At 39.8% G+C, this 23,372-nt stretch overlaps 2 protein-coding genes and 1 long non-coding RNA gene across 4 annotated transcripts; 1 reads left to right on the top strand and 2 right to left on the bottom strand.

The window, feature by feature from the left end:
- The first annotated feature begins 1,734 nt into the window (after positions 1-1,734).
- bnip4 (BCL2 interacting protein 4) lies at positions 1,735-5,136 on the top strand. The gene is made up of 6 exons (XM_040001393.1): positions 1,735-1,869; positions 2,269-2,440; positions 2,577-2,637; positions 2,903-3,009; positions 3,203-3,352; positions 4,628-5,136. Exons 1-6 carry the CDS (start codon positions 1,827-1,829, stop codon positions 4,662-4,664), a joined length of 570 nt encoding a protein of 189 aa, XP_039857327.1. The 5' UTR covers positions 1,735-1,826; the 3' UTR covers positions 4,665-5,136.
- Positions 4,915-11,374, bottom strand: ppp2r2d (protein phosphatase 2, regulatory subunit B, delta). Its single transcript, XM_040001391.1, has 10 exons — positions 11,198-11,374; positions 10,925-10,999; positions 10,322-10,419; positions 8,610-8,775; positions 8,412-8,524; positions 8,147-8,324; positions 7,864-8,028; positions 7,451-7,620; positions 7,030-7,121; positions 4,915-6,871 (listed from the first exon to the last, which is right to left on the bottom strand). Exons 1-10 carry the CDS (start codon positions 11,202-11,204, stop codon positions 6,592-6,594), a joined length of 1,344 nt encoding a protein of 447 aa, XP_039857325.1. The 5' UTR covers positions 11,205-11,374; the 3' UTR covers positions 4,915-6,591.
- A 2,889-nt stretch (positions 11,375-14,263) lies between these two features.
- On the bottom strand, positions 14,264-23,351 carry LOC120714764. 2 transcript variants are annotated; one of them, XR_005691507.1, is made up of 3 exons: positions 23,207-23,351; positions 21,456-21,591; positions 14,264-18,965 (listed from the first exon to the last, which is right to left on the bottom strand). It is a non-coding gene; the product is annotated as an uncharacterized LOC120714764 (long non-coding RNA). The 2 variants fall into 2 exon arrangements; XR_005691506.1 differs by lacking the exon at positions 14,264-18,965 and having other exon boundaries at positions 20,240-21,591.
- Positions 23,352-23,372: the final 21 nt, after the last annotated feature.

The following is a 23,372-nucleotide window of genomic DNA, read 5'->3' on the forward strand; positions in this document are numbered from 1 at the left end:
GTATTCCTTTTTCTTTGTGAAATATTTTGATTACTGGCCTCTTCGTTTCTTCCTAAAATGTGGCTGATAGCAAACGTGTAGAGACTGTCTATTGGCTTGCAACCTGAGTGGAACGATGTGTTCCCTGTTTTTGTGCCACCAGGTATTATTGTTCATGCACTAATGATAGGTTTTCTTATACCACAATTTATTAATACGTTTGCGGTCTGGTTAATGCAAACAGGAATTTGGCTTTCTTCTACCCGGAAAGCAGTCCGTCTGATAAAAATGGCAGATTATCTACACAGATTAGTGATAGGTTTCCAGATACAAATTTCTGGTTTAATCGAATACCCAAAATTGGGACTTCCTTCCTTGGCTCTTTTGTGAATATTCCTTATATCTGTCTGTACACATTAGCTGATAAATCCAATTTATGCACTTTAATTTGGAAATATGTTGGAACAGGTTTGAGATATTTTTCTGTACTTTTAGCTGACATCTACATCTAGTAGAGCTAAATGTTAAAAAGATAAAAGGTGGAACATCACGAGCACCACAAACTGAAGCACCACTCACTGCATGATTTTGCAAACTTCATTTCTCATAAGATATCAACTGTTTGGTAACATTTTTTAACAAAGTATTTTATCCGTGTTTTAAAATGATGTGGTAAACTGTGTAAACCTTTGCCTGCGAGGAAGCAGTACACAACCCATAATAATAAGCCCCCACAGTAATGCAATTTAGGAAGAATAATGAGCCAAACTAATTTCCATGTCCACAAACATAATTGTATTTGCAAGTCCCAAATTTGAGATTATAGATTTGGACTAGCCGGTTGAAGAAATTGTGAACAATACAGTATAATATATGTCTAGCTGTTCCCAAACAGCATGTTGTTATTCAGTTCTTGGTTGAAAGAAAAACTGTACAAACGAGTAAGCATTAATTTAATTAGGTTTCTAGACTATGGAACTGGCACATAGTCATGCAAGAGTAAAGATCATTGATTATGAGTTTTACACTATGAAGTTGTGTAACTTTCAAGTTAGAATCCGACAACCTCCTACGAGCAGGTTGGCGACAGTGGGAAGGAAAAACTCCCATTTGGCAGGAACCGGCTCAGGGAGGGGCAGTCATCTGCCACGAGCAGTAGAGGGTGAGGGAAGGGAGACAAAACAAAAGGCACCCTATAGAAGAAAGCCGTAGATTAATTATAAAATGCAGATTGGTGTAGAAACACCATCTGCAAAGCATGTGACTTTTTGGTGACTTGTAATTTTCCCTTTTGAGTATGGCATTATACCGGATGACCTTCTTCTGACTATAATAAAAAAGCCTTCACTTCATATACAAAGGGTAAAAGCCAGACTTTAGAAAAGTGCATATCCTGCAGAACAAGTCAAAATGTGGGACATTGTCTGAAGCTGTGGGATGGGGGGGGGGGAATCTGGTCATCCTAGTTATGACTGCCCTCTGCAGACAGATGTGTATAACTGCTGCAGTGAAGGTTAAACCAAAAATGTGAGACACAGTCAGCTGACATAAGCACATTTTCTCTGTAGCGCTGCTTGCATAACATTTTCACAAATAACTCGGATACGTGTTTATCGAGGTGGGTCATAAATCGTGTCCTTGTATGCGGGCGTGAACGCGCATGAGCAACACGCAGGGAGAGCGTGGCGCGCGTGCTCTCCTTTCCGAGCCAATCACATTTTAGATAAACACAATGTTGCGTCATTGTTATTGTGGTAGTTGGAGCTCCAGCTGCTTGCAGGCATTTCGCCACCATTTCGCTGATATATAGGCCTTTAAACCTGCGGAGACTGCATTATACCGCTGCAATGTCACTACCGGTGGACGCTTCCTCTGACGAGAGTCTGCAAGGTGAAGTATTTACGTCAAATATATATTTGCCAGTGTTGTTAGCGGTAGACGATAGTTAAACACCACGAGTAAATAACGTCACCTAGCCTGACCACGTGAAAAGCCAGTCGATAGGGGTGTTTGGCTAAATAGCGAGATTGAATCTCAACTCCACATTGATTTATATACCTATAAGACGTGTAGACACAGCTATACAGGGTAGGCCATGGTTCTAGTTAGTTATTAAGGCTAATCTGCAGTGTTGCCACGATGAAAATGCCTACAAGCTAAAAACAGTCCCCCATTTGTTTATTGTTCCTCTATGCGCAGAGACTGCATTCCTATCCTAGCCGAGATAGGCCTGTGATGTAGTACTGGATAACCAGGATTCATGTTTAAAGACTTTGCATTTGATTTAAGGTTCCTGGGTTGAGCTGCATTTCAGTGGGAATGGCTCCCAAAGTGCCAGTCAACAAGGAAGCCAGGAGCAAATTCCCTCATCCAGCCTGGCAGCCGACATGGAGAAAATGTTGCTAGAAGCACAGCACGAATCAGGCAGGAGCAGCTCCAGAGGAAGCTCTCAGTGCAACAGGTTGGTGGGGGTGGGCAGAAGGGGGAAGAGCAGTTCATGTTTTTCCTCTGTTTGTTGCGTAATATGAAGAAGTCGTGAGCTGAGTTTCCCTTATGTGTTTTCTTCTCCTTCTCCTTCTTGTTCTTCTTCACAACAGCCCACGCAGAGCACAGACCCCGCTTCTTCTGTGGAAAGGCTCAGAGGGGAATAGCTCACAGGTACATTGAGCCTTTCTCACAGCAGAAATTTGGACATGTTATAGCAGGCAAGGGAAAGTATTCTTAATTATTAAGGTCGTTCCACTTGTAGAGGTCCTTACTTAACAGCTGAGTCGGGCTTTTCCTGCTTAGACAAGTTGAAAACAATCTGTTTTCTTTATATATAGTTTTGTGTTTATGCATTATTCATAACCTTGTTAAAGCTAAATGTATTGTGACATAATTTTTTTATTATTATTTTAAATTATTTTTTCCCCCCTTTTAGTCAGATGAAGATTTCCAAGAGAGAATACGGGAAGTTGAGAACCTGATGAAGAAAAATGCTGACTGGATCTGGGACTGGTCTAGCCGACCTGAGAACAGTCCACCAAAGTAAGTAGTCATATCACAATTAGAGATAATCTTTTACCCCAACTATAATTATTACATGCCATGATTTGTAATTGTGATTCATAGAATTTGGAATGATGTCTGTGTGAGCAAAGGTGCTGGTGTGACATTAAACTGGCACTCACTTGATTTTAATGTATTCAGAACAATGAAAAATTAATGTGTCGCTCTGTAGGGAGTTCCTGCTGAAGCACCCTAAGCGCTCAACCTCTCTCAGCATCAGGAAAACCAGCGTCATGAAGAAGGGAGGCTTTCTCTCTTCTGACTTTCTGAAGCTTTTCCTTCCATCATTTATCATTTCCCACATACTCGCTGTTGGCTTAGGGTAAGCAGCATCATTTAATCTTTAACTCAGGCAGTATGCAAAAACTAAAAACACTGTACAGGAACCTCTTGAGTTGCTGCAGAAACTGTTGACCCACTAGACCTGATGTTTTCTATTTTCACATAAATATTGGGATCATTTTACATGCACTTAAAAATGGTATTTGTATATTAAATAATGACCAATCAATAATCTCTTAACATTTGCAGGATTTGCAGGGTAGAAAAACGACAGTGTCCTCACAACAAAACACTGAAATATATGTAAAAATAAAACAAACATAATGATGTTTAGAACAATGCCTGACTGGATAAACAGCAGTCCAGTTCAGTGTCTGACATTTAATAGGTTTAGGTAAGATACTCCCTGAAGTATATCAACTTCAGAATGACAGAGAATATAATTGTCTTTATTTAGGAGCCTGTGGTTATTATTCTATAGAGCATTATTTCAACACATCTTATTTTGGACTTTTATATTAAAAAACTACCACATAAACTCACTGGCCACCTCATTAGGTACACCTTAAACAAATTGGTGGAAATGTTCTTCAGAGATTTTGGTCCATATCAGTGATGTTTCGCTGGTATGAAGGGGCCCAAAGTGTGCCAAGAAAATATCCACCATGCCATCACACTGCCACCACCACCAGCCTGAAAGCTACAGGATGGATCTTTCATGTTGTTTATAGCAAATTCTGTTTTATAACAAATGTTTTTCCAATTTCATTTTAATGTCCAGTTTTGATGAGCAAATGCAAATTAGCTGGAGAGGCAGCGCTTCTGCATACCTTGCTTGTAATGAGTTGCTATTTGAGTTACTGTTGCCTCGCCATCAGCTTGAGGCAGTTTGGCCATACTCCTCTGGCATCAATAAGGCATATTCAACCAGAGAACTGCTGTTCAAGTTTCTCTTTTTCAGGCCGTTTTCTGTAAACCCTAGAGATGGCTGTGTTGGAAAATCCTACTTGATCAGCAGAATATGAAACATTTAGATCAGCCTGTCTGGCACCAATAGCCACGCCACGTTCAAATTCCTTTGAGTCACCTTCTCCATTCTGTTGCTCGATTTGAAATTCAGCAGGTCATCTGGACCATGTCTGCATGCCTTAATGCTTTGAGTTGCTGCCATTGGCTGAAAAGTTGTACCTAATTTGGTGGTCATTGAGTTTGCATTTTACCTGGTTAAAAAACTATTTCAGTAGATACAACTAGTTAGTTGTGTTTATGTTTTAAAGCAGCATCTTAATTTCTCTGTTTTCTTCTTTCCTGGTAGGATATATATTGGAAGGCGCCTAACACATCCTAAATAGGATCGTGGCGCTTGGCACTACCACATCAACGTCATGCAACCATCTTGGCATGCCTTAAAACGGGACCTTCTAATGATCAAAGGAAATGTAGTAGCCATGTGACGTGGTCCTGTTTAATTCAGTGTTCCACATTTCCCACAGCAGTGTGGAGAGTTGAGGGATCAGTTATTGCTGTTTTTTTTGGGTGTAAACCTCTGAACACAGCAGTGGCGTTTTCTTCTTTTGATTGAACTCAAATCACTTTTTAAAAAAAAAAAAAAAAATAATGCAAGCAGTTTTTTAGAGGAGGCAGATGGCTCAAAGAAATTTAACTTGACTGTTTTATTTGTTTTGGGGAATCTTTAGATTAGTTGATGGCACTCATTACTGATTGCTTAGTTGTGCAATGATAAATTGTGATTTTCAAAAAAGAACAAACAGCATAGAAATGGCACATGTTCATCATCAAAAAACATTAAAAGTGTGAAACGTATGCATGACCTTAACTGTGTTACAGTTGATTTAATTCACAATGACGCAGATCAGGCGAACAGCAGATGAACACAATTAAAATTTTATTGAACTTTGGTCAAAATAATAAACAAGTGAATACATTGCCACCATGTTAGGAATCAATGGACAAAGACAATGCATTATGTGTTTGTTTTAATTTCATCAGTATATTTTGTGTAGTCAACCTTCATTTCTGCGTTCACAACTACAGAGATAAGATCCACATTTGCAATATGCAGTTCAAATTTGGGTGACATCCCTAATAAATGAGTAAGGGCACATGTATGAGGCCTGTCTTAATGTCCTACTTATCTCATGATCCGGAGGCACTCTATCACAAACTGTATGGTGTGCAATTTCCTCCTCGGTGTTTTCATAGACAGCCACGTGTAGCAGCAGTATATGAGGACATAACTATAAAATAGGATTTACAAATAATGCACATGAGGTTTGTAAAACATTGGGGGACATAACTTGTAGCTGTCACTGATAGAAGTAGGTATTAAGGCTGCAGATTCCCTTTGTCCTGGACCCCATCTTGTGCAGTGTAGTTTCCAGCCTGCATCCTAAACATGAGCAAAAACTAGAACTTGAATCTCTTGACACAAACACGTTATAGGTTGTCTCCAACAGTGGTTCTCAAACTGGTAGCCCCGAATGGTATTTCTTGAGATCTGCTCAATAGACAGTGGTGTGACTGGAGATTTTTCCACCTCTCTACAACATAAAAACATGCAAAGCAATAAACATGTTTTAATACATACTTCTAAATTTAAAAACACGTCTGTAGATTTAGTTTCTTTTATTATGTGGATGACAAGGTGTACTTGAGTAGATACAGTCAGTGAAATTATGTCACCGTATTGACTGGGGTAAAATAAGAGAAGGGGGTGGGGTTTGGGGGGAGAAACATGTCCGCTTTTCCAAATTCATGGCCTTTTCCACCAGTTGTGTGGCCTGAATACATGACCAATGGGGGAATGTTACAGTTAGGCTTATTGGCCATTCATCCGTGCTTCAGAGGGCCCAAAAACTTTGAATTGATGATACAACCTTGACAAGACGTCATTTTTAAGTACTTCCAAGAGTTCTGTCGTTAAATTGTGAAATGAAGGCTTAAAATGTCAACACAAACACCAACGTTCAAGAGTTTGACCTCTAGGGAGTGCCGTTCTGTCAATTAGACCCGAACTGGGCTTTCTGGGTCAGAGGGGCATGTCGATTGCCCTGGTGCCAAAGGCAAAAACAACCTAAGCTCAGACTCAAAATAAAACAGGCCTATGGATCAACCTCCTGTGGCAAAAAAAGTAGACACGTGCTTTCAAATTCTTCACCAGGAGGACAACAAGGCTGTTTCTTCTTATACAGATAGACAAGTAGTAGGCTTAACTACACAGGTACGGTAAAAGCCCTATCCTCTGGAGCCCCAAATCTTCTAGTTGATTTTGTCCTGGAAAATGTACAAGTTGTTGGTGGCTGCCACAGCTATCACGTTATCTTTGGGGTGCCAGGCAGTGTGGAGGATCTTCTTGTTGAAGTCCAGGCTGTCCACGCTGATCTCGTCCTTCTTCCTCTTGCCACCGGTGGACACTTTACGTGGTTTAAGTGTGGCCCGTGGTTTGCTGCTCTCTCGGGATGCCTCCAGTGTGATGTCCCGCCTGGTGTTCCGGTCAAACATTCGAAAGAAGTTGTTGTAGGAGCCTGTCATGATGGCACTGCCGGAGAGAGTAAAAAATAAACTCAATGTTTGAATTTGTTCCAGTAACACCAAAAGTTTGACCACCGATTGATATAACTTATAAGCCGGGAACAACATTTATAAAAACAGTAGTGAGTGAAATGCTTGTCCTTTTGCAGCCGGAAGGAAGCATACCTGTCACTGCCATTCCAGCAGCACTCAAACTTGTCAAAGATGCAGTCGTTTTCATACAAAGAGCAAAGCTTACTGCGAAGATATTCATGGACCTGAAATGAAACAATGTAAAGGGAACTGTTCAAATCTTTATCTTACATAAAACATAGCCTTCTGCATATTTAATCCATGTTGCGAGGCTAACCGGTACCTATCAGCCTCCATTAGGAGTTTGCCTGTCATTTCTTGATAGCCCATATCCCCATTTGGTTATTACTGACTTTAGGAAGTCTGACTAAAATTCTGACTTATATCTGAAAAAGCACTATTTCAAGCCTTAATCAAAGTTGACTTTTAAAAAAAATAAAAACCAAGACCCAGAAAAGATCACAAGTGTTAATGTAATTTAAAACTGAATCCCCAGAAAAGCATGTTTAAGCACCTGATATGTCTCCACTGGCCTGTTCTCCATGTTGAGGTCCCAAACTTTGACGGAGAGGTAGTCACGTGTCATCATATAGCGTCCGCTGTGACTGAACTTCACGTCTGAGATGGAGGAGATGATCTCAGAGAAAAAGGATCGGCTGCTGGGATCCTCTGGTTCCTCAAAGACTTAGAAAAGAAAGGGTGAAGGGGGAAATCCTCAAATTCTTGAATGAATCTTTATGAGCTCTTAATTGAATTACAGATCACGACAAAGAAATTAGATTAACAGGTAACAGATGCATCTTTGAAAAAACAAAAAAACTAGACAAATTGTCAGACTAAGGTTAATTTCAGAAATCGCTGCACTTTCGAATTCTCTATTTTCCAGACAGACCGATGGCCTCACTACAATACGGTAGAAGTACTTACACTTTGAGTGCCTATCACAGAGCGCTGCCGCTCGCATGTCACACAGGCGGATGGTTCCTTTGCTACTGCTGTACACAAATACATTGCATTGATGTGGATGGCACTCAGCAGCTGTGATTACTTCTGTCAGTTCCTCCATGTTGGCGGGCTTGATGTCTACAATATCTGTTAGCACACTGTTAAGGAGCTAGCAGTCTTATATTTTACATTGATGCAATGCTATTAAAACTTTAAGACACATCTAAAAATCAGCTTTCTGATATATATATAAAAAAAAGGATACTAAAACTTCTGTCTGTGATTTCCAAGTGCCATAGATTTATTCTTAGGTCATCTGCAGAGAGGTAAGTTTCATGATCACTATTTACAGAAATGGAATTAATGTGATAGGTGTGCGCATTTGCAAAGATCCTCCGTGGGCTTGCTTCTACCATGAGATCCATTGGCATCAGTACTGGTACCTGAAATGTACAACAATCAGTTTTAGAAAAGTTATCACATAGAGTCATGCTCAGAATGAGGCAGGTCTGAGGGACGGCTAAACACACCCGTAAAGAGGTGATTCTAAAGGGGTCTCTGAGTCGTCCGTCTTCGTCTTTCAGATTGTAACCTTCTGCTCGTTTATCTCTTTCACTAATTTTCCACAATTTGATAGTTTTATCTGGGGGGGAAAAAGGAAAGGCTTTAGGAGAGGGAACATAGCGCTTCATTGTCAACAAATAAGAAAAACAGAAAAAAGCTCTTACCGTTTGTTGAAAGTAGAAAGTGAGCAGCATTTTGTTGTGGTAGCCATCTTATTTTATTAATTTTTTCCTCGATTTCTAAACTTTTCAAATAATCAAATTCTGGCTCGTGACTCTGAAAAGTGCTATAGACGTTGTACTCCCCACGCAGGTGTGGACGATTCTTAGACTGAGGGGGAAAAGGCAACAAAAACAACACTGTAATCATGGTATTGTTTATGGCATTAAAAAAAACCAAAACAACAGCAAAAAAACAAAAACAAACAAGATTTCATCATTACCTGTTCATATTTTTGCATAAATATGTAAAAGAAAGTTCATTACAGAAAATAGCACAATCAACAACAAGCAAAATAAATAAACAAAAAATACATTTTCGGCCACTCAGTTATTTACAAGTGGGGTGCCCAAGTGAGTAACTCCTTATATTTGATTCTGCATAGTAGACATTAGTTGGTCTTCCTGAGACAACCCCAAAAACCCATAGACCAAGTACATGTATAAACTACTACACTGTGGAGCCACATGTAGATTTTTCACAACAGTTCCATTATGGAGTACTGATGTAAAACACTATGATCATGGCATTGTGCTTTTTGAAATGCCCTAAACAATGTTTAATAGCACATTTTCATTGTAACTTTAACACATTTTCCATAAATGTACACTCATCGCCCCTCCCCATCCAAACGCCTTCGACGCTTATTCCCCTCCGATGCTGACGGTGGATCAAGGAGACCAGCGCTTATGCTGCAGGCCCGGATGTACTGTCTACATTGGCTGTCTCTCACCCTTTACCCACCCCTGTTGCTTGTCATGTGTTTCTTTGGTGTATTAAGAGTTTTTTCATGTGCTATGTGCAGAGGTGTTTTTTTTTCTGTTCTCAAACTGATCTCCCTGTTGGAGCTCAGTCTGGGGGGAGTTATTTTTTTCTCCTTATCTTTCCTCGTGTTGTGCATTTTCCATTGTTATACCTCTCTGGCCTACCTTCCCCATGTGATGTTTGTGTAATGTATGTATGGTCAGAAGGGTAAGACGGCGCTGGCAAAGGTCGGCAGCCTTAACCCAATTTCCTTCGGGGTCAACCTTCAGGATCAATTGAATAAATATATGATTAAACTGAGAAAAACTAAGTTAACACTTTCCCATGATAGTCTAGTACCTTAATATTTAACCTTAAAACCAAAATAAATAAAATATCCAGTTTGAATACCACTCACACTTTGTTCCTAGCCAGTGTTTCTGCCAACTGTTTACTTCCTAAAATATGCATGCAGCCTTCAGTTCTTACATGTAGTTTTATTCCGCATTACATTGTTCTGTGCTGTACGATGATGAATGCATCTTATGGTAAATGTGAGCACAACAAGACAAATTCATAGAAATTGTATTGTTGAAATGGATACAATAAACTTGGTCTTTTATATGTAGTGTATCCCAGAGAGCTCATTCTGCTCATTTGGATGTTGCGTTTTCAGTGGGAGGCATTCATCCAAATGACTTCCTCAGTCTTAGCTGAGTGCAGGTTTCCCCAACCTTACAAACACTACATTTGCACGATGATCTAAACTGGTGCCACTGACTAACAATGGGCTGTAAGGTCAGTTTTATGATCATTAATATGCAAATACTGCTCAGAGAATATTTAATATCTATATACAACAACAGCTTAGGGCTTCACTTCTGGAATGGTGTTACTGCTGTGTGATCCTTACCTCTTGTTCATGCTGAAATATCACTACTCTGCCTCCCTTGTCTCCAGTTGCCAGTAGCTCTCCAGAATAGTTGAACTCAACTGTTGAGATTATGTCAGCTGAAAAGACAAATCGGTGTGAATCAGACCTCACAGCTCAGCTTCCGCACTGTAGTTGGGATGGCAGCTAGAATGCTACTGTGATGGGCTGCAGGCTAAGTCTGGTCCCACTGTTCTTATAGAAAATGTAAAATACCGATAACCACATAATATCACGTATACCCATTAAGGTATGAATGAAAACAAGCATGATGTCACTCGACAATTTATGGACGCAGCACATTGACGTCACGGGCACGGTCGCTCCCCCTTTAATAGTTTAGCCACCAGCTAGCTCATAGCGAGCTAGCGACACACAGTAATCTACAAGGAAAGGGCATTTGTGCAACTGATCCACAAACAGGTCTACACTAATCACGAGAGCAGTCTTGCAAAAAAGCACGCGCGTCCATCCGCCGTCAGCTCTCGTGCACCTCAAGTGAATCCCACAGAGAACCATCATCAGACCACCTAGCTAGCTGCCCACCACTGTAGCCTAGCCGCCGAGCTAACGTTAGCCACATACCTTCCGCAACATCTTCATCTATCGCTCCTTTTACTTGAGAGAAACACCACTGAAAATCATTTCCTCCTGCAACTCCTGCAAAAAGAAACCAGGGTTAGTGTGATTCCGGCTCGCCCTTCATCGGGCGGTAATAATGACCTGACAGTGACACAGTTTGACAACTAGCAACTTAGCTTGCCAGCGCTAACGCTGGTTAGCCAAGTTGCAGATTCAGGCCATCACACACACCAAGTGAGGTGGATCCTTTTCCCCTTCCTTTAAAAAGTAGCTTACCCGCCATTGCTTCATTTAGCAGCTCTTGTTGTACACAGCTTCCAATGCCTTATCAACCAGTGCGGCGCGCTCGGGGAGATAGATAGCATCCACAATCAGTGTGAAGACTCGGGTCCAGATCTGTCAAGACCACGGAAATTATCCGTGATTTTTTTTCTTCCAAAATGGCGCACAGTACATGGAGAAATGACGTCATGCACACATGCCACATCCTGACTCCATCCATCCTCCTGAGTATCATATCAGTAAATGTGCATTTTCACTGGATTTTATATCCACCCAGCTTTGTTTCGATGAATTGCATGTTTTACATATATGGTTATTGAGGAGTTTAAATCCTATTTAGCTGCCCACTAATGAGCAGGACAAATACAATTTACACATCCCCGCCTGGTTATTTTCACTGTGACTGAAATAAACAGCTACACATGCAAAAACAACTAAGAAAATCTACATTTTTTTCAGGCATATATCCACAGAGCAAATATATTTAATTAAAATGATTTGCATAGCAGCCCATGAATAAGAGTTAAACACATTTTGTTTGCATGTTAAACGTTTTTTGACATTTAAATTTTTTTATTTTATTTTTCATAGTTTACATGCAAAGTGTGATTTTGAGTAAAGCGTCACTTTGAATTATAGTGACAACATGTAGCACCTCAGCCTGTATTGGATGGTCAATCGGTGACATCTAGCGGCAAAACTGAGAAAATTCAGTTTACTTCGCATCCACTATATAGTTTTCAGTCTTTATTTTAGTCTGTATCCTTTTCTATTGTTATATTTCTTCACGAAGATAAAGGTAAAAAGAGTCTGACAAGTCCAGTGAAAACAAATGCAAGCCAGTGTTATTAGAAAGAAGCCTGCCACTCAAAGAATCCAGAATTTAAATCTATGAGAGAATTTCACAACAATGTAAGTGAGCTTTTAAAATTAGTTTTATTGGCTAAAACTGGTAATTCTGCACATGCAATTTCAGTTTTCTATGACCAAACAAAGGTAACTTAGATAATGGTTCAAAGTATATTAGGTTAATTTGATATTATTTCAAATACTCAGTGTGATTTTTTTCAAGCTACAAAATAATGTTTTAGCTATTTTACACAGAATCAACGAAAAAATATGCTGTGTATTTATTTTTTAAATAGATTGTCTGCAGTGTGATGTAGTGCATACAGAAAAAACTGCCATAGATGGTGTATTTTTTTTTAAATTAAATACATATGGTGATATATATACACAGTTCAGTGGATAAATGCCAATAAGCAGATATGAAAAAGCATAGTCTAAAGCTTGTTTTTATTCAGCTATCATAGCGTGTGTTTTTGAAGCCAACTCATCACTTGCACTGACTTGAAGTTTGATTATATATATATGTATTTTCCCCATAGTTTATATTTGGTTTTTGCAGCTGCACATTGTCCAGGAGGTGGCAAGAGAATAAAAACGATGTACCCTCGAAGACCTGGGCCAAATCCCACCAAAACCTTCTCCCAAGCTACACATCGTCTCATCACTCACGCAGAGTCCCACGGGAAGAAGCAGAGCAGAGGCCTGGAGGTTAGGAAGACTCTCTCACTCCCTCACTCTCTTTCTCAGTACACCTATATATCTATATTTAACTATCTATACAGGTACAGACATATCTATATATTTGTCTATAGAGATATTTATACAGATATAGCATAAAAGTAAATGTTCTTATAAGGTGTTGGGTCAACACCTGCCACCAGAACAACTGCAGTACTCCTTGGCATTGATTCTGAAAGTTTCTGGAACGCTACCAGAGGAAATACTTTGATCTATCTATCTATCTATCTATCTATCTATCTATCTATCTATCTATCTATCTATCTATCTATCTATCTATCTATCTATCTATCTATCTATCTATCTATCTATCTATCTATCTATCTACATGGACTGCATTGCACTTTTCTTGTTCACTCAGTTTAACATTATTCCACACATGAATACATAATGGGTGTAATTTATGCATTTTCTGAAAGTGCTGTCTGAAATGCAGTTGACTAATGTCAGTTTACCAGAGAAACTCTACAGCACCAGCTTGTGTATTGATCTCATTTGCAGTTAGTAGATGTGAGGGCATTTAGCTTTAAATTAACAAAAGATGGTCCACCAGTGTTTCATAAAACCATCATTATTTTAACAACCGCTTAAACCTTTTAAAACACCCTTGACTTCTACGTGTCGAGCCCTGTGCACCAAATGGGTTTGTTGTGTTTTGTACTTTGATTGCTTAAATGTTTGACTAAGTGGACCACTGTGTCAGTCATTACTTTGTGAATACAGTACAAACACATCATGATTTGAAAGCAGTAGGTGTGTGGGTGTAGACGCCACACTGATGTCCAAATCAGAATGAAAAATAGGGCTTTTAAAAAATTAAAGAAAATGCTGAATGGCGATTTTTCGTTAATTTAAAATGTCTCTTTATAACGTGTTATACATTGAATTAAACAAAACTGCTGTCCCGATAAGACTGCATTATTAAAAGCAAGCAGTTTCTGTTCACCATCATTGCGTGAACGTGTAATGCCCGAATGCAGCCTAATTTATGATTTAATAAACCGTACAGCTTAATCGTTGTGTGCATTCGAAATGTTCACGTTTGTACGAGTCGAGCGTTGTGGCTGTGACTATGTGTGTGAGTGTGCTGCCGTGCCGTAGCTTCATCAGGTATAAGGAGAGGTGTTGACTTTATTCCGAGCCTCCAGTAACACCACTGACTCTGATAGTTCCCCATCCCTGTGGGAATTCATTATAAGACAGCTAGAGGCTGCTTGTGGATGGTTACTGTGCTGCCCGTATGTTAACTTGTCGCTATCGCGCAAGGCAAACATGTGGTGCAGCTGCTTTCTCTGGCTGTGGGCAACCTGGAGAGATTGATTGGTGAGCCTTCTGTTTTATCCAGGATCAGGGCCACATTCAGTAGACATGGTGCCTCCGGAGAAGCAGCCATTTTCCCCAGAAAATATGGCTCATTACCAGCACAGACAAAATGAAGGTATATTGACTTTTTAACATCTTACAACACACCTATTCCTGGCCCGTTTAACAAAAAGCGTTTGTTATCCTGGAAATCTTTACTTCATCTTATTCCCATGTTACTGAATACAAAACCAGCGCTGATTTCAACATGAGCTAATCATGCCCAGGTTTAGTTTGCCAAAAATCACACACATCGCAGCTACTATCCTCACCTATTTCTCTTTGAATTTACACACACAGTCATGAACATAAATACCCATGCACATTCATTTTTGCCCGGCACGCACAAACATACCCTTCCCCCACATTTGGTCAATCAGACAGTTTTTAACACAAACCATTGGCCAGTGGATGTGTCTGCTCTGCTCAGGGGCATAAGCTCTGTCCAGACCCTGAGTCCTAACACACACACACTCTCGCTCTCACTCAAACACACACTCTCACACACAAACAGCAAAAGACAAACACAATCAATTATTCAAGACTCTTGTTTTGGCTCATGTGTTTTTTCTTATTATTTCTGTTCTGTTGTCTCTATAGTATCCTCTGGCAACCTAACAGCCAGGAGGCCAGATGAGTGAGATATGAGGCCTGATGACTTGAGGTCTGTGTATGTCTTTGTAATTTAGATGGCAGAGTATAATTTGCATGCACAGCCTTCAACATCGTCTCATTGTCTGAAGGAGATTATCCTTGCGGCTTGCCACAGCCGCGGGTTGTCAAAGACCTGGCTTCTAAGACAAACCTTTGTCTCCTTGTTTATTTCCCCTATGAGTGGAAATTTTCAGTGTGGTCATTTAGTGTAGCTGAAACTCACACTGAAGCACACAAGCGATCAGTGAAAACAGTACACCATCCTTTATCATAATCACAAGTAGCCCTTAAGCCCTGTACCTTTGCATGTACGCTGCAGTATGTAGTGTATGTTTTACATACAGGGACTGTCATTCTTCAGTGTGCAAATTTGTGCACTAGATGGCACTATGGCACTTATTATTCAGTGCCAACAGATCGTTTCCATTTTGGAGGGTGTGTGTGTGTGTGTGCGTTGGTGACAAAAGTGATGATCACAAACAGCTTGTTTTCCCAGACACGATGTTAATGCTATCATTAAGAACCCCGTACCCACTCTTTTTTATTTATTAACTCTTTTGACCTTTAAGCAGAAAACACTTGTTGTTGTGCATAAATTTTATGTGAAGTATTTTTGAAAAATACAAAACCGGACTAGTGTTGTTGACTAAAGTTTGTGTCTGCTCTAACTTGACACATTCAGAGATTTTTTTTCTTCTTAGGGCTCAATTGAGCGTCAAACAACTCCCCTGAAACAATCAAAACAGGAAAGAAGCACATTGTAGAGATGTATTATATGTGAATCCTTGCTGCGATGATGTCCTTGTAAGAGATCGTATTGTAAATAAGATGGGTTAAATTGCACTTGTAGCTTCCTTTCAAATAGTCAGGCTACTCTCGAGGGGAGACAAGAGAGCGCTGCAGACTCTACCTCTAATAACGCTAGACAATGAGATCCCAGCTCATAACATAGGCCTCCACTATATAGAACAAGTAGTGGGGGCTTAGCAGCTAATAAAGTGGCAAGTCTTCAAATCCATGTCAGAAGAGCAGAGTGCCACGGGGACCTTTCATAACACTTGTATGTGCAGGTTCCAGTGCAGTGTAAAGGTTACACATCCACATTGTACTGATCTAACCTGATGAATTGCCTTAAGCCTCACAAATTTCAAGGCTGTGTTTTTTATTTAAAGAAGCAGAACTGAATAATTCTCCCACTCTCTAAAAGATGACAGGTGAAGACAAGAGTGCGGAATGAATGTTTGAGATGCAATACAAAATCGACTGTGTGCACTCTTCCTTATTAAAGCGCACGAAGCAGCAACACATTTAAAACTGTTCAGTTTAATTTGAATTTGCTTTTGTTTTATATCTGATAAGCGTGTTGTCGACAGAGGTAATTTTGCTTTTCAGAATTATAATACACATCGGTTTTGTTAATTGAATCATGCTGCCCTTTGAGTTCACAAAACACGGGCTCAGTAATTAGCCTTGATTGCCTGGTCTGTGTTTCAGAAATTGTCGCTCCCGCTTTCTCTCTAGTGAACCTGTCCTTCACTTGAGCACAGACACTCCTTCAGCATTTCCACCCACTTTGTTTGTGAGTCTTTGATCCACAGTATTCCAGTTAAAGTTACACCCATGTGCTGCAAGTTGAAACTTTCAGTATTGTTGCTCAGGGGAACCTTATACCCGTGGCGCCTTCTGCTTTTGTCCTTCCCTTTAGCAACAGAACTCTCCTATGGTCCTGGACAAAAGACTACTCACGACACCATTTTATGATCTCTGTGATGATACTGTTTCCTTCTCCTGCTTGCACGTTGGCTTGGTCTGCTCATTATAATCCAAAATGTTTATGTCAGGAAACATCATTTGGGACTCTCCCGAGAGACAATTGTTGATTTGGAGTAAGGGATGAGAAACTATAAAAGAGACGCCCTTTATTCTGAGATGCGACAAGAAAACCAATCAGTATTTTCTCCATATTCACAATAACATAAAAGTATGAAAAAACAGATGCTGCCAAGTTCATAATTGAATCATAAAACCAAAACTCTAATTTATGTTTTTCTCTTTTTTTCCAATTATATTGATTCAGCTGGACTACACTATACAGCAATTATCAGACTGAGGATGATTGCGTTTGTGCACATACGTAGCATGCATATGAATTTACTTTTGTGTCGAGTTACACATGCATGCTAAGTATAATTGACGCAACATTAAAAAACATTTTCCATAACAACAACACAATCTGGCGCGTGAAACACTTAAAGGCAAGACCAACAAATACAGTATATGAAAGTAGAGAGTAAAGTGCTGCGATGTCTTGCCTCTCCAGTCTGTCTAATCACTATGTGAGTGAAACATTCATGGTACACTAGATCAGTTCAATATTTAATTTCTCAACAAAGACTACATGATGGAACAGATGCTCAAACTTTGTATGTTTCTCAGGAGAGCAAAACTCACTTTCATGCAGCTATTGAGTACAGAGATTCTGATTGTGTACAGGCTTTGTGTTGACTTCTTTTGGGCTCTTCACCTATGCACTAAATGTACAGTGATGGCTAAGAAGATGCTCAAACATATTAAGTGTGCACAGTGAGTCAGTGTTCAAACCACAGACTGAATACATCAATTGTTTACATCCAGGGGCACTGGAAAACTCATGCGTGGAAGCACATTAGCGATGCACCAAGGTTGCCCTTTGCCTTTATGTCACATTTCAAGTGAAAATTTGACTTGGCATGTTTACATAGGATTTCTTCATCTCCCTTTTAAACCCCTATGGGCAAGCTGAAGGTGAGGGGAACTAAGATTATTATCCCCCGTTTCTCTGAGGAGCTTTTCTTTATGCACACCCTCACAGATGTCGACATTTGGTTAGGCGGTGTACATAGAAGCCCCAGATTATCTAGCGCTCCAGGAAGTCTGTTTAGCTAAAGTTAGGAGTGGTTACTTTCCTGCACCTTTTTAATTTGCTCTGGTGTTTTGTAAGCTAGAGACCCCGCTACTTAGTCATACATCTGTGTTAAACGGGATTCAGGAGAAAAATATCGGTGATTGAAAATTGCTGTCCATTCAAAAACCAGGTCTTAGTTGTACTGATGTTCACATCAATAAGCTCCACTTGTGCAGATGTAGACCTAGTCACGGGAAGCGTAACAGATGGTGTACTATATGTCATAATGCTATAAAATCCAACAGGAATTGACAATTGAAATCCCACCCCAGAGTTTGCCTCTTTTAGCTTTGGCATAATCTTCTCAGGATTTCAATTGCAAAGTCAAAGAGAATAGTCTAGCACATGGGGACTAGTTATCTGGGGCAAATACGGTCTAAGGTTGACAATGCAAAGGCTATGTTTATGTGCATCACACTTGCTATACTGAATGTTTCCCAGAGTGCAAGAACATCCTCCCCTGAATTCTATTCCTCTTCCCACGTCCCAGTGCTGCCGTGGAAAGTAGGCCAAGTGAGCACCAGGGCGTTGCTTTTTTAAGATGATCAGTTTGTCAGTGTGTTTTTGTGTGTGCTCAGGACGGCTATTCATGTGGCTTGACTCTGTAGAACAAAGACCAGCATTATACAATTTGCAGCACTTCCAATAGCAAGGAAAAGGGAGAGGTTGGAAAATAGGGACAGGACAAGTGTGGATGAAACAAAGACAAAATCTGGCTTGTACTCTAATTCATTTACTTCCTCTTTTCCACCTCTTTGTTGCAGCAAAAAGGTCCCTTGCCAGTAACACTCCTCTGCAGGATCATACTGTACTCTGGCTGGCATGGATTATTTTTAGCTATTGCTGTGCAGCTTTCACCTTGACTCCCTCTGTCTTGACATCATAATTAACATTTCTGTTAATAGTAACACAGTCCGATATTAATAATCTGACTAAAATCAAAATGCATTTGTAGACTTGCCAGTTGCCATCAAATATGTATCTCCTTTATAATGGCAGCCCCTAAAGGAGAAAAACGAATTAGAGGCACTGATGCAACACGTTGAAAATATATATTTTGATGTAAGTAACTTGAGAATTATTAGTCTCTTGTGGGTGAGGTAGTATCACTGTGAGTTGGCAACACCTCCATCCTGGGGTCAACAGGCAAATTAAAGGTCTCTGGAGTACTGAGGGAAAGGCTGCTGCCTGTTTGGTCATGCATGCACAGGCGCTCTAAAAAAATAAGAAAAAAAAGGAACAAGGTTAAAGCTGATGCCTCCTCTTTTGGAGGCCACTTTCCCCAATGCAACATGTGCCCACATCATACTTACTGATGAGGTTTTTTTTTTTTTTAAACTGACCTTTAAAGTCGGATTTTTGCACCCATTTTTCTGAGTGTCACAGTCTGTTTGGCAGTAGGGCGCCTATATATTAAGTTAATATGTTCCGATTTAGAGCTGAATAATCAAATTTGCCTCACTTCCATCAGCGCCACTGAGAAATGTGAGGCGGCGTGATAACTTTTTTTTTTTAAATAAAGAATTTTAGATAGGCCTACAAAACAGTGATGGACACAATCAAGACCAGGGCTGTGTTAAGAGCGAAGGTATCCTGGGTATTTGGTCATGTGTATTTTGGTCTAAATTTCCAGGGGATATTTTAGATGTTAATAGCCCTGAAGTGGTCTCGGTTTCTTATTTAATTTCTCTCGCCTTCTTTAAATGTAATTCGCCCACAGACTGCGCCGCGAGGCTCTAAACCGCGCAGAAACTCTCTCATCATTTCCACAGCAGAATGGAAATGCAAATTGTGCGCACGGGCAATGCCCTTGACAGAACTCACCACTGCACACAATTAACATGAACACTCTGACAGAAGTTAGTGACGAAACGTGAGGTCACACCAGCACATTGTCAAATAATGTTTATTTCAGACACACAATAAACACATCAGAAATACTAATGATAATAATGATAATAATAATAATAATAATAATAATAATAATAATACATAAAAAACGTTCTTTCCTTAATTTTTTTAGCCCTTCAAATATCTGTTATTTTTTCTTATTCTAGTGTGCGAGATGACAAAGAAAAATAAAAAAAAAATATTTTTTATTATTTTAAAAATAATTCTGTTGCTTTTTAAAATAGTACCTGAATTTGAAAAAAGAAAATGTAGCTCGTGGGGCAGTGGGGAAGCAGTTACATATAAACCAAACTTGAGATTTTGCTATCTTGTCACTGAACAACACAGCTGCCTCATATCGACTCCATGATCTCAAGTGTAACCAACGAGGGGCGCTGTCCGTCTATTAGCTCCAACTTGACACGAACAGCCTTCATGATTGATCTCATCACTCTTGGCCGTTTGATTCTTTTTCTAACTACAATAATTAAAAAATATCGTGAAAACCATGTTTTAATATGAGATATCGAATTTTAGGCGTGCATTTATTAGGCCGATAAGTTGTAATAACTAAAGTTTGCACTGAAGGTTTTTTTTTATATATATATATGTGATGCGGAATCAAGCTATTTGGTAATTTAATTAAAAGGAGAAAACTGATATAAGTGATGTGTATTTTTTTCCTCCCTACTCATGAGAAAATTGTCAACGCACAAGCATCAGCTGGAGTTAATCTTTTCTAACTCAGCTACAAGTGACAGAAATTTTAAACAAAGGCTGTAGGCTGAAGCTCCCTAAATTAGTTTTCTTTGCGCGGTGTAACTTAAATTTCAACTTCAAATATTTTCACAAAATATTGTAGCTCTAAACAACGGAACAGGCGATGTTAGCTGTAAACAGTAAGTGGGCTGATTGCCTATTTGTTCCGTATGGAATTTGGAATAATGCCTAACTGTGGGCGTACTTGATAAATATTTAATCGAAAAAAAGAAGAAGAAGGAGAAAGGGGAAAAAGATCACTTTAAAACAACCTCTGCGATAAAGCCGTGAGGAAACTTGCTTGGTGGGTGCTAATAAAATTTCCTTCACTTCGCTTTTTACCAATCAATCCATTAGGAAACAATGCAGGTGAGCATAATGAAAGTGTTGTCCCAATAAAGTGCATCGATGGACAGCTGGGCAGCGGCCGGCTGATTGACTTTGCCTTGACATCTGGGAGGCCCGCTGGCCCCTGGCACGCGTATAGGCTGATGTCGCCATTTACATGCAAATTTAAGGAGATCATGAGGGCCTCGCCCCGTAAATTCACACACACACACACACATAGACACACGCACACAAAAAAGAAGACGTCACCCTCGTCCCGTCGAGACGGGAGGTCTTCTAAAGTCACCCTGTAACATTTTTTTTGAGTGGAAACCACGCGTCCCGAGGAGTTTGGTTTTATATCCGTGGTCAGGTCCAAATCTTTGGGGGTTCACTCATTGTGATCACTGAATAGAAAGAGTGAGATAACAGGGCCCCCGTGTTATCAGCCGGTCATTTATACGAGCATTCAGGCTGGCTTAATGCGGCCAAGATGAAATAGTTTGCAATTGTTTCCCCTTCTCTGTCACCCATCACTTACCTCTAGCACGCTGTTGAAAAAAGTGGATTTAAAAAAAATTTCTTAAGGAGAGTGGGGGAGGGGGTGGGTAATAAAAAGAAAATGTGACTGAGATGGTCTAATTCCACGCCCGTGCAAAGTTTTCATGCATGCAACCACTAAAACAAACGGGGATCAACATTTCTTTTATTTTGATGCTAACATTTCACCTAATGATGGAGAGCGCATTTTCCACGGTGTAAGCCCACCACGCAGATGATCCCACAGAATGAGCTGAGACGGATTCAGGCTCCGCGCCTCAGTGTGTGGAGCAGCTGACTCCCTCTCTCCACGTCCAGATGGCTCCTGCACACAGATTTGCATTCATTTTCCTTTAATATCTTCTGAAATAGCGGGGCAGCTGCATTTGTTGTCAAATACGGTTTAAAACTCCCTTTCAGGACAGCATCGTTACCTACGTGACGGGTGTGGAGATCCATTTTCCCTCTCCAGTCAACAGTATCAGATCTAAGAGGATTTGTCTCAAAGTCTCCTAATTTGATAATCAGATTTAAATCGCCTCGGTGCGTGTAATCAGGGGTTAAGTTCTAATAAGCGACTTGAAACTGTGCAAAAAGCACAGTGAGTTCTGTGCAAAAAAGATATTTGCAATCTCGGTAGAACAGACAAAACATTTGCAGCACGCGTCTCGATTTGTTTCATCTAAGGGGGAAAAATACAATTAACAAAGAGCACCCATTTGATTTCATTCTCATATCCCCCCCTCCCCACAAATTTAAACTTTGAGTTCTCTAAAAAAATAAATAAAATAAAAACAAAAATAAAAAGTTTAAAAAAAAAATCTACAACCTGGTTTTGTAACTGGGCAATTTGGCAATAGATTGTGTAGAGGTGAAAGCAACAGCTTATAATTCACTTATCTTTGGCAGCAGCTATTAACCCTCTGCACCAGCTAGATAGATTGCTCAGGATATAGCACACATCTCTCTTCCTCGCACCCTCCCCTCTCTCCTTCATCCTCTCCCCCCTTTCACCACTAATGAACCGAATTGCTTGCTTGTCCCTCTCGGACGGAGTCGGACATGTAGGCAGTTGGCTCTTTAAAAATGATTAAGATGTTTCTGATTATTAGGTACATGGCGTGCATTAAATGCGGAAGAAATAGAACCATGGATTTCCCGAAGTTTGTTTAATGTCATGAGACACCGACTCTGATTTTTAATCTATAAAAGAGGTCAAAAGACCTGACTTTATCTGCAGTAAATGGCACCGCGATGTGACTGATTTGTTTTGACATTAATAACAAAGATGCTGAAAAACTCCGTCTGATTTCCAAACTTTGCTCCCTTTTTTGGATTTTGTGCGCAAAAACTAAAACATAAAAAAAATAAATAAATAAATAAAATCTGCCCGACTGCCCCAGCGAAACAAATGAGTCAAATACCTGTTGTTAAAAAAATGATCAATGAAAAGTTAATGTAAATTAAAATATTTATAATCATGTGTGATTTTATGATTTCCGCGTTGTATTAATTACACCTTAATTACAATAACATACCCCACAGCACGCGATCACAATACGAAATAGAATATATATCAATTTTATGAAGAAACGTAATCTGCTCTTATTGAAATATGATTTATGGCCTTTAATCTCACAGACACTGAGATGCTTTCGATACGTCAGTGAACAAACAGTCTCATCAAGTCAATTTGTAATGGTGTTAACAAATTTAATCGAATAAATATATGAAATGCTATTAATTTTAATCCATTATAATAACACTAATCACGGAAATTGCAATCGGTAGGCCAGCTAACAATAATAAGCACTGAATTCCGAGTAACTGTTATGTATTATTATTATGATTATTTTATTATTATTATTATTTTCCTCCTCATTATGTGTGATGGTTACACCCGGTTGAATTTTCCATATCATTAAAAAAATCAAACTCACCACATATAGGGCCTAAGCAAGAGGAAAAGTGGAGCGAATGAGTGTTCTCAAGCTGCTGCACTATTGGGCTGTACCCGTACAGTGGAGCGCCACTGCCTGACAGGAACCGTCAGAGCTCCATATATGGTCAAAACCACGCCCCTTCAGCGTCATATTCTGACAGCGC

This window comes from Simochromis diagramma, unplaced genomic scaffold, assembly GCF_900408965.1.
Source record: "Simochromis diagramma unplaced genomic scaffold, fSimDia1.1 OVJJ01000421.1, whole genome shotgun sequence".
NCBI lineage: Eukaryota > Metazoa > Chordata > Actinopteri > Cichliformes > Cichlidae > Simochromis > Simochromis diagramma.

Excerpts from the sequence above, each read along its gene's own strand:
- ppp2r2d (XM_040001391.1), bottom strand. Across the intron at positions 8,776-10,321 it reads TATTTCAGCATGAACAAGAG|TCTAAGAATCGTCCACACCT; the intron begins GTAAGGATCACA and ends TTTCCCCCTCAG. Across the intron at positions 8,325-8,411 it reads TTAGAATCACCTCTTTACGG|GTACCAGTACTGATGCCAAT; the intron begins GTGTGTTTAGCC and ends TGTACATTTCAG.
- bnip4 (XM_040001393.1), top strand. The coding sequence starts at position 1,827 with ATGTCACTACCGGTGGACGCTTCCTCTGACGAGAGTCTGCAAG. Across the intron at positions 1,870-2,268 it reads CTCTGACGAGAGTCTGCAAG|GTTCCTGGGTTGAGCTGCAT; the intron begins GTGAAGTATTTA and ends ATTTGATTTAAG. Across the intron at positions 2,441-2,576 it reads GGAAGCTCTCAGTGCAACAG|CCCACGCAGAGCACAGACCC; the intron begins GTTGGTGGGGGT and ends TCTTCACAACAG.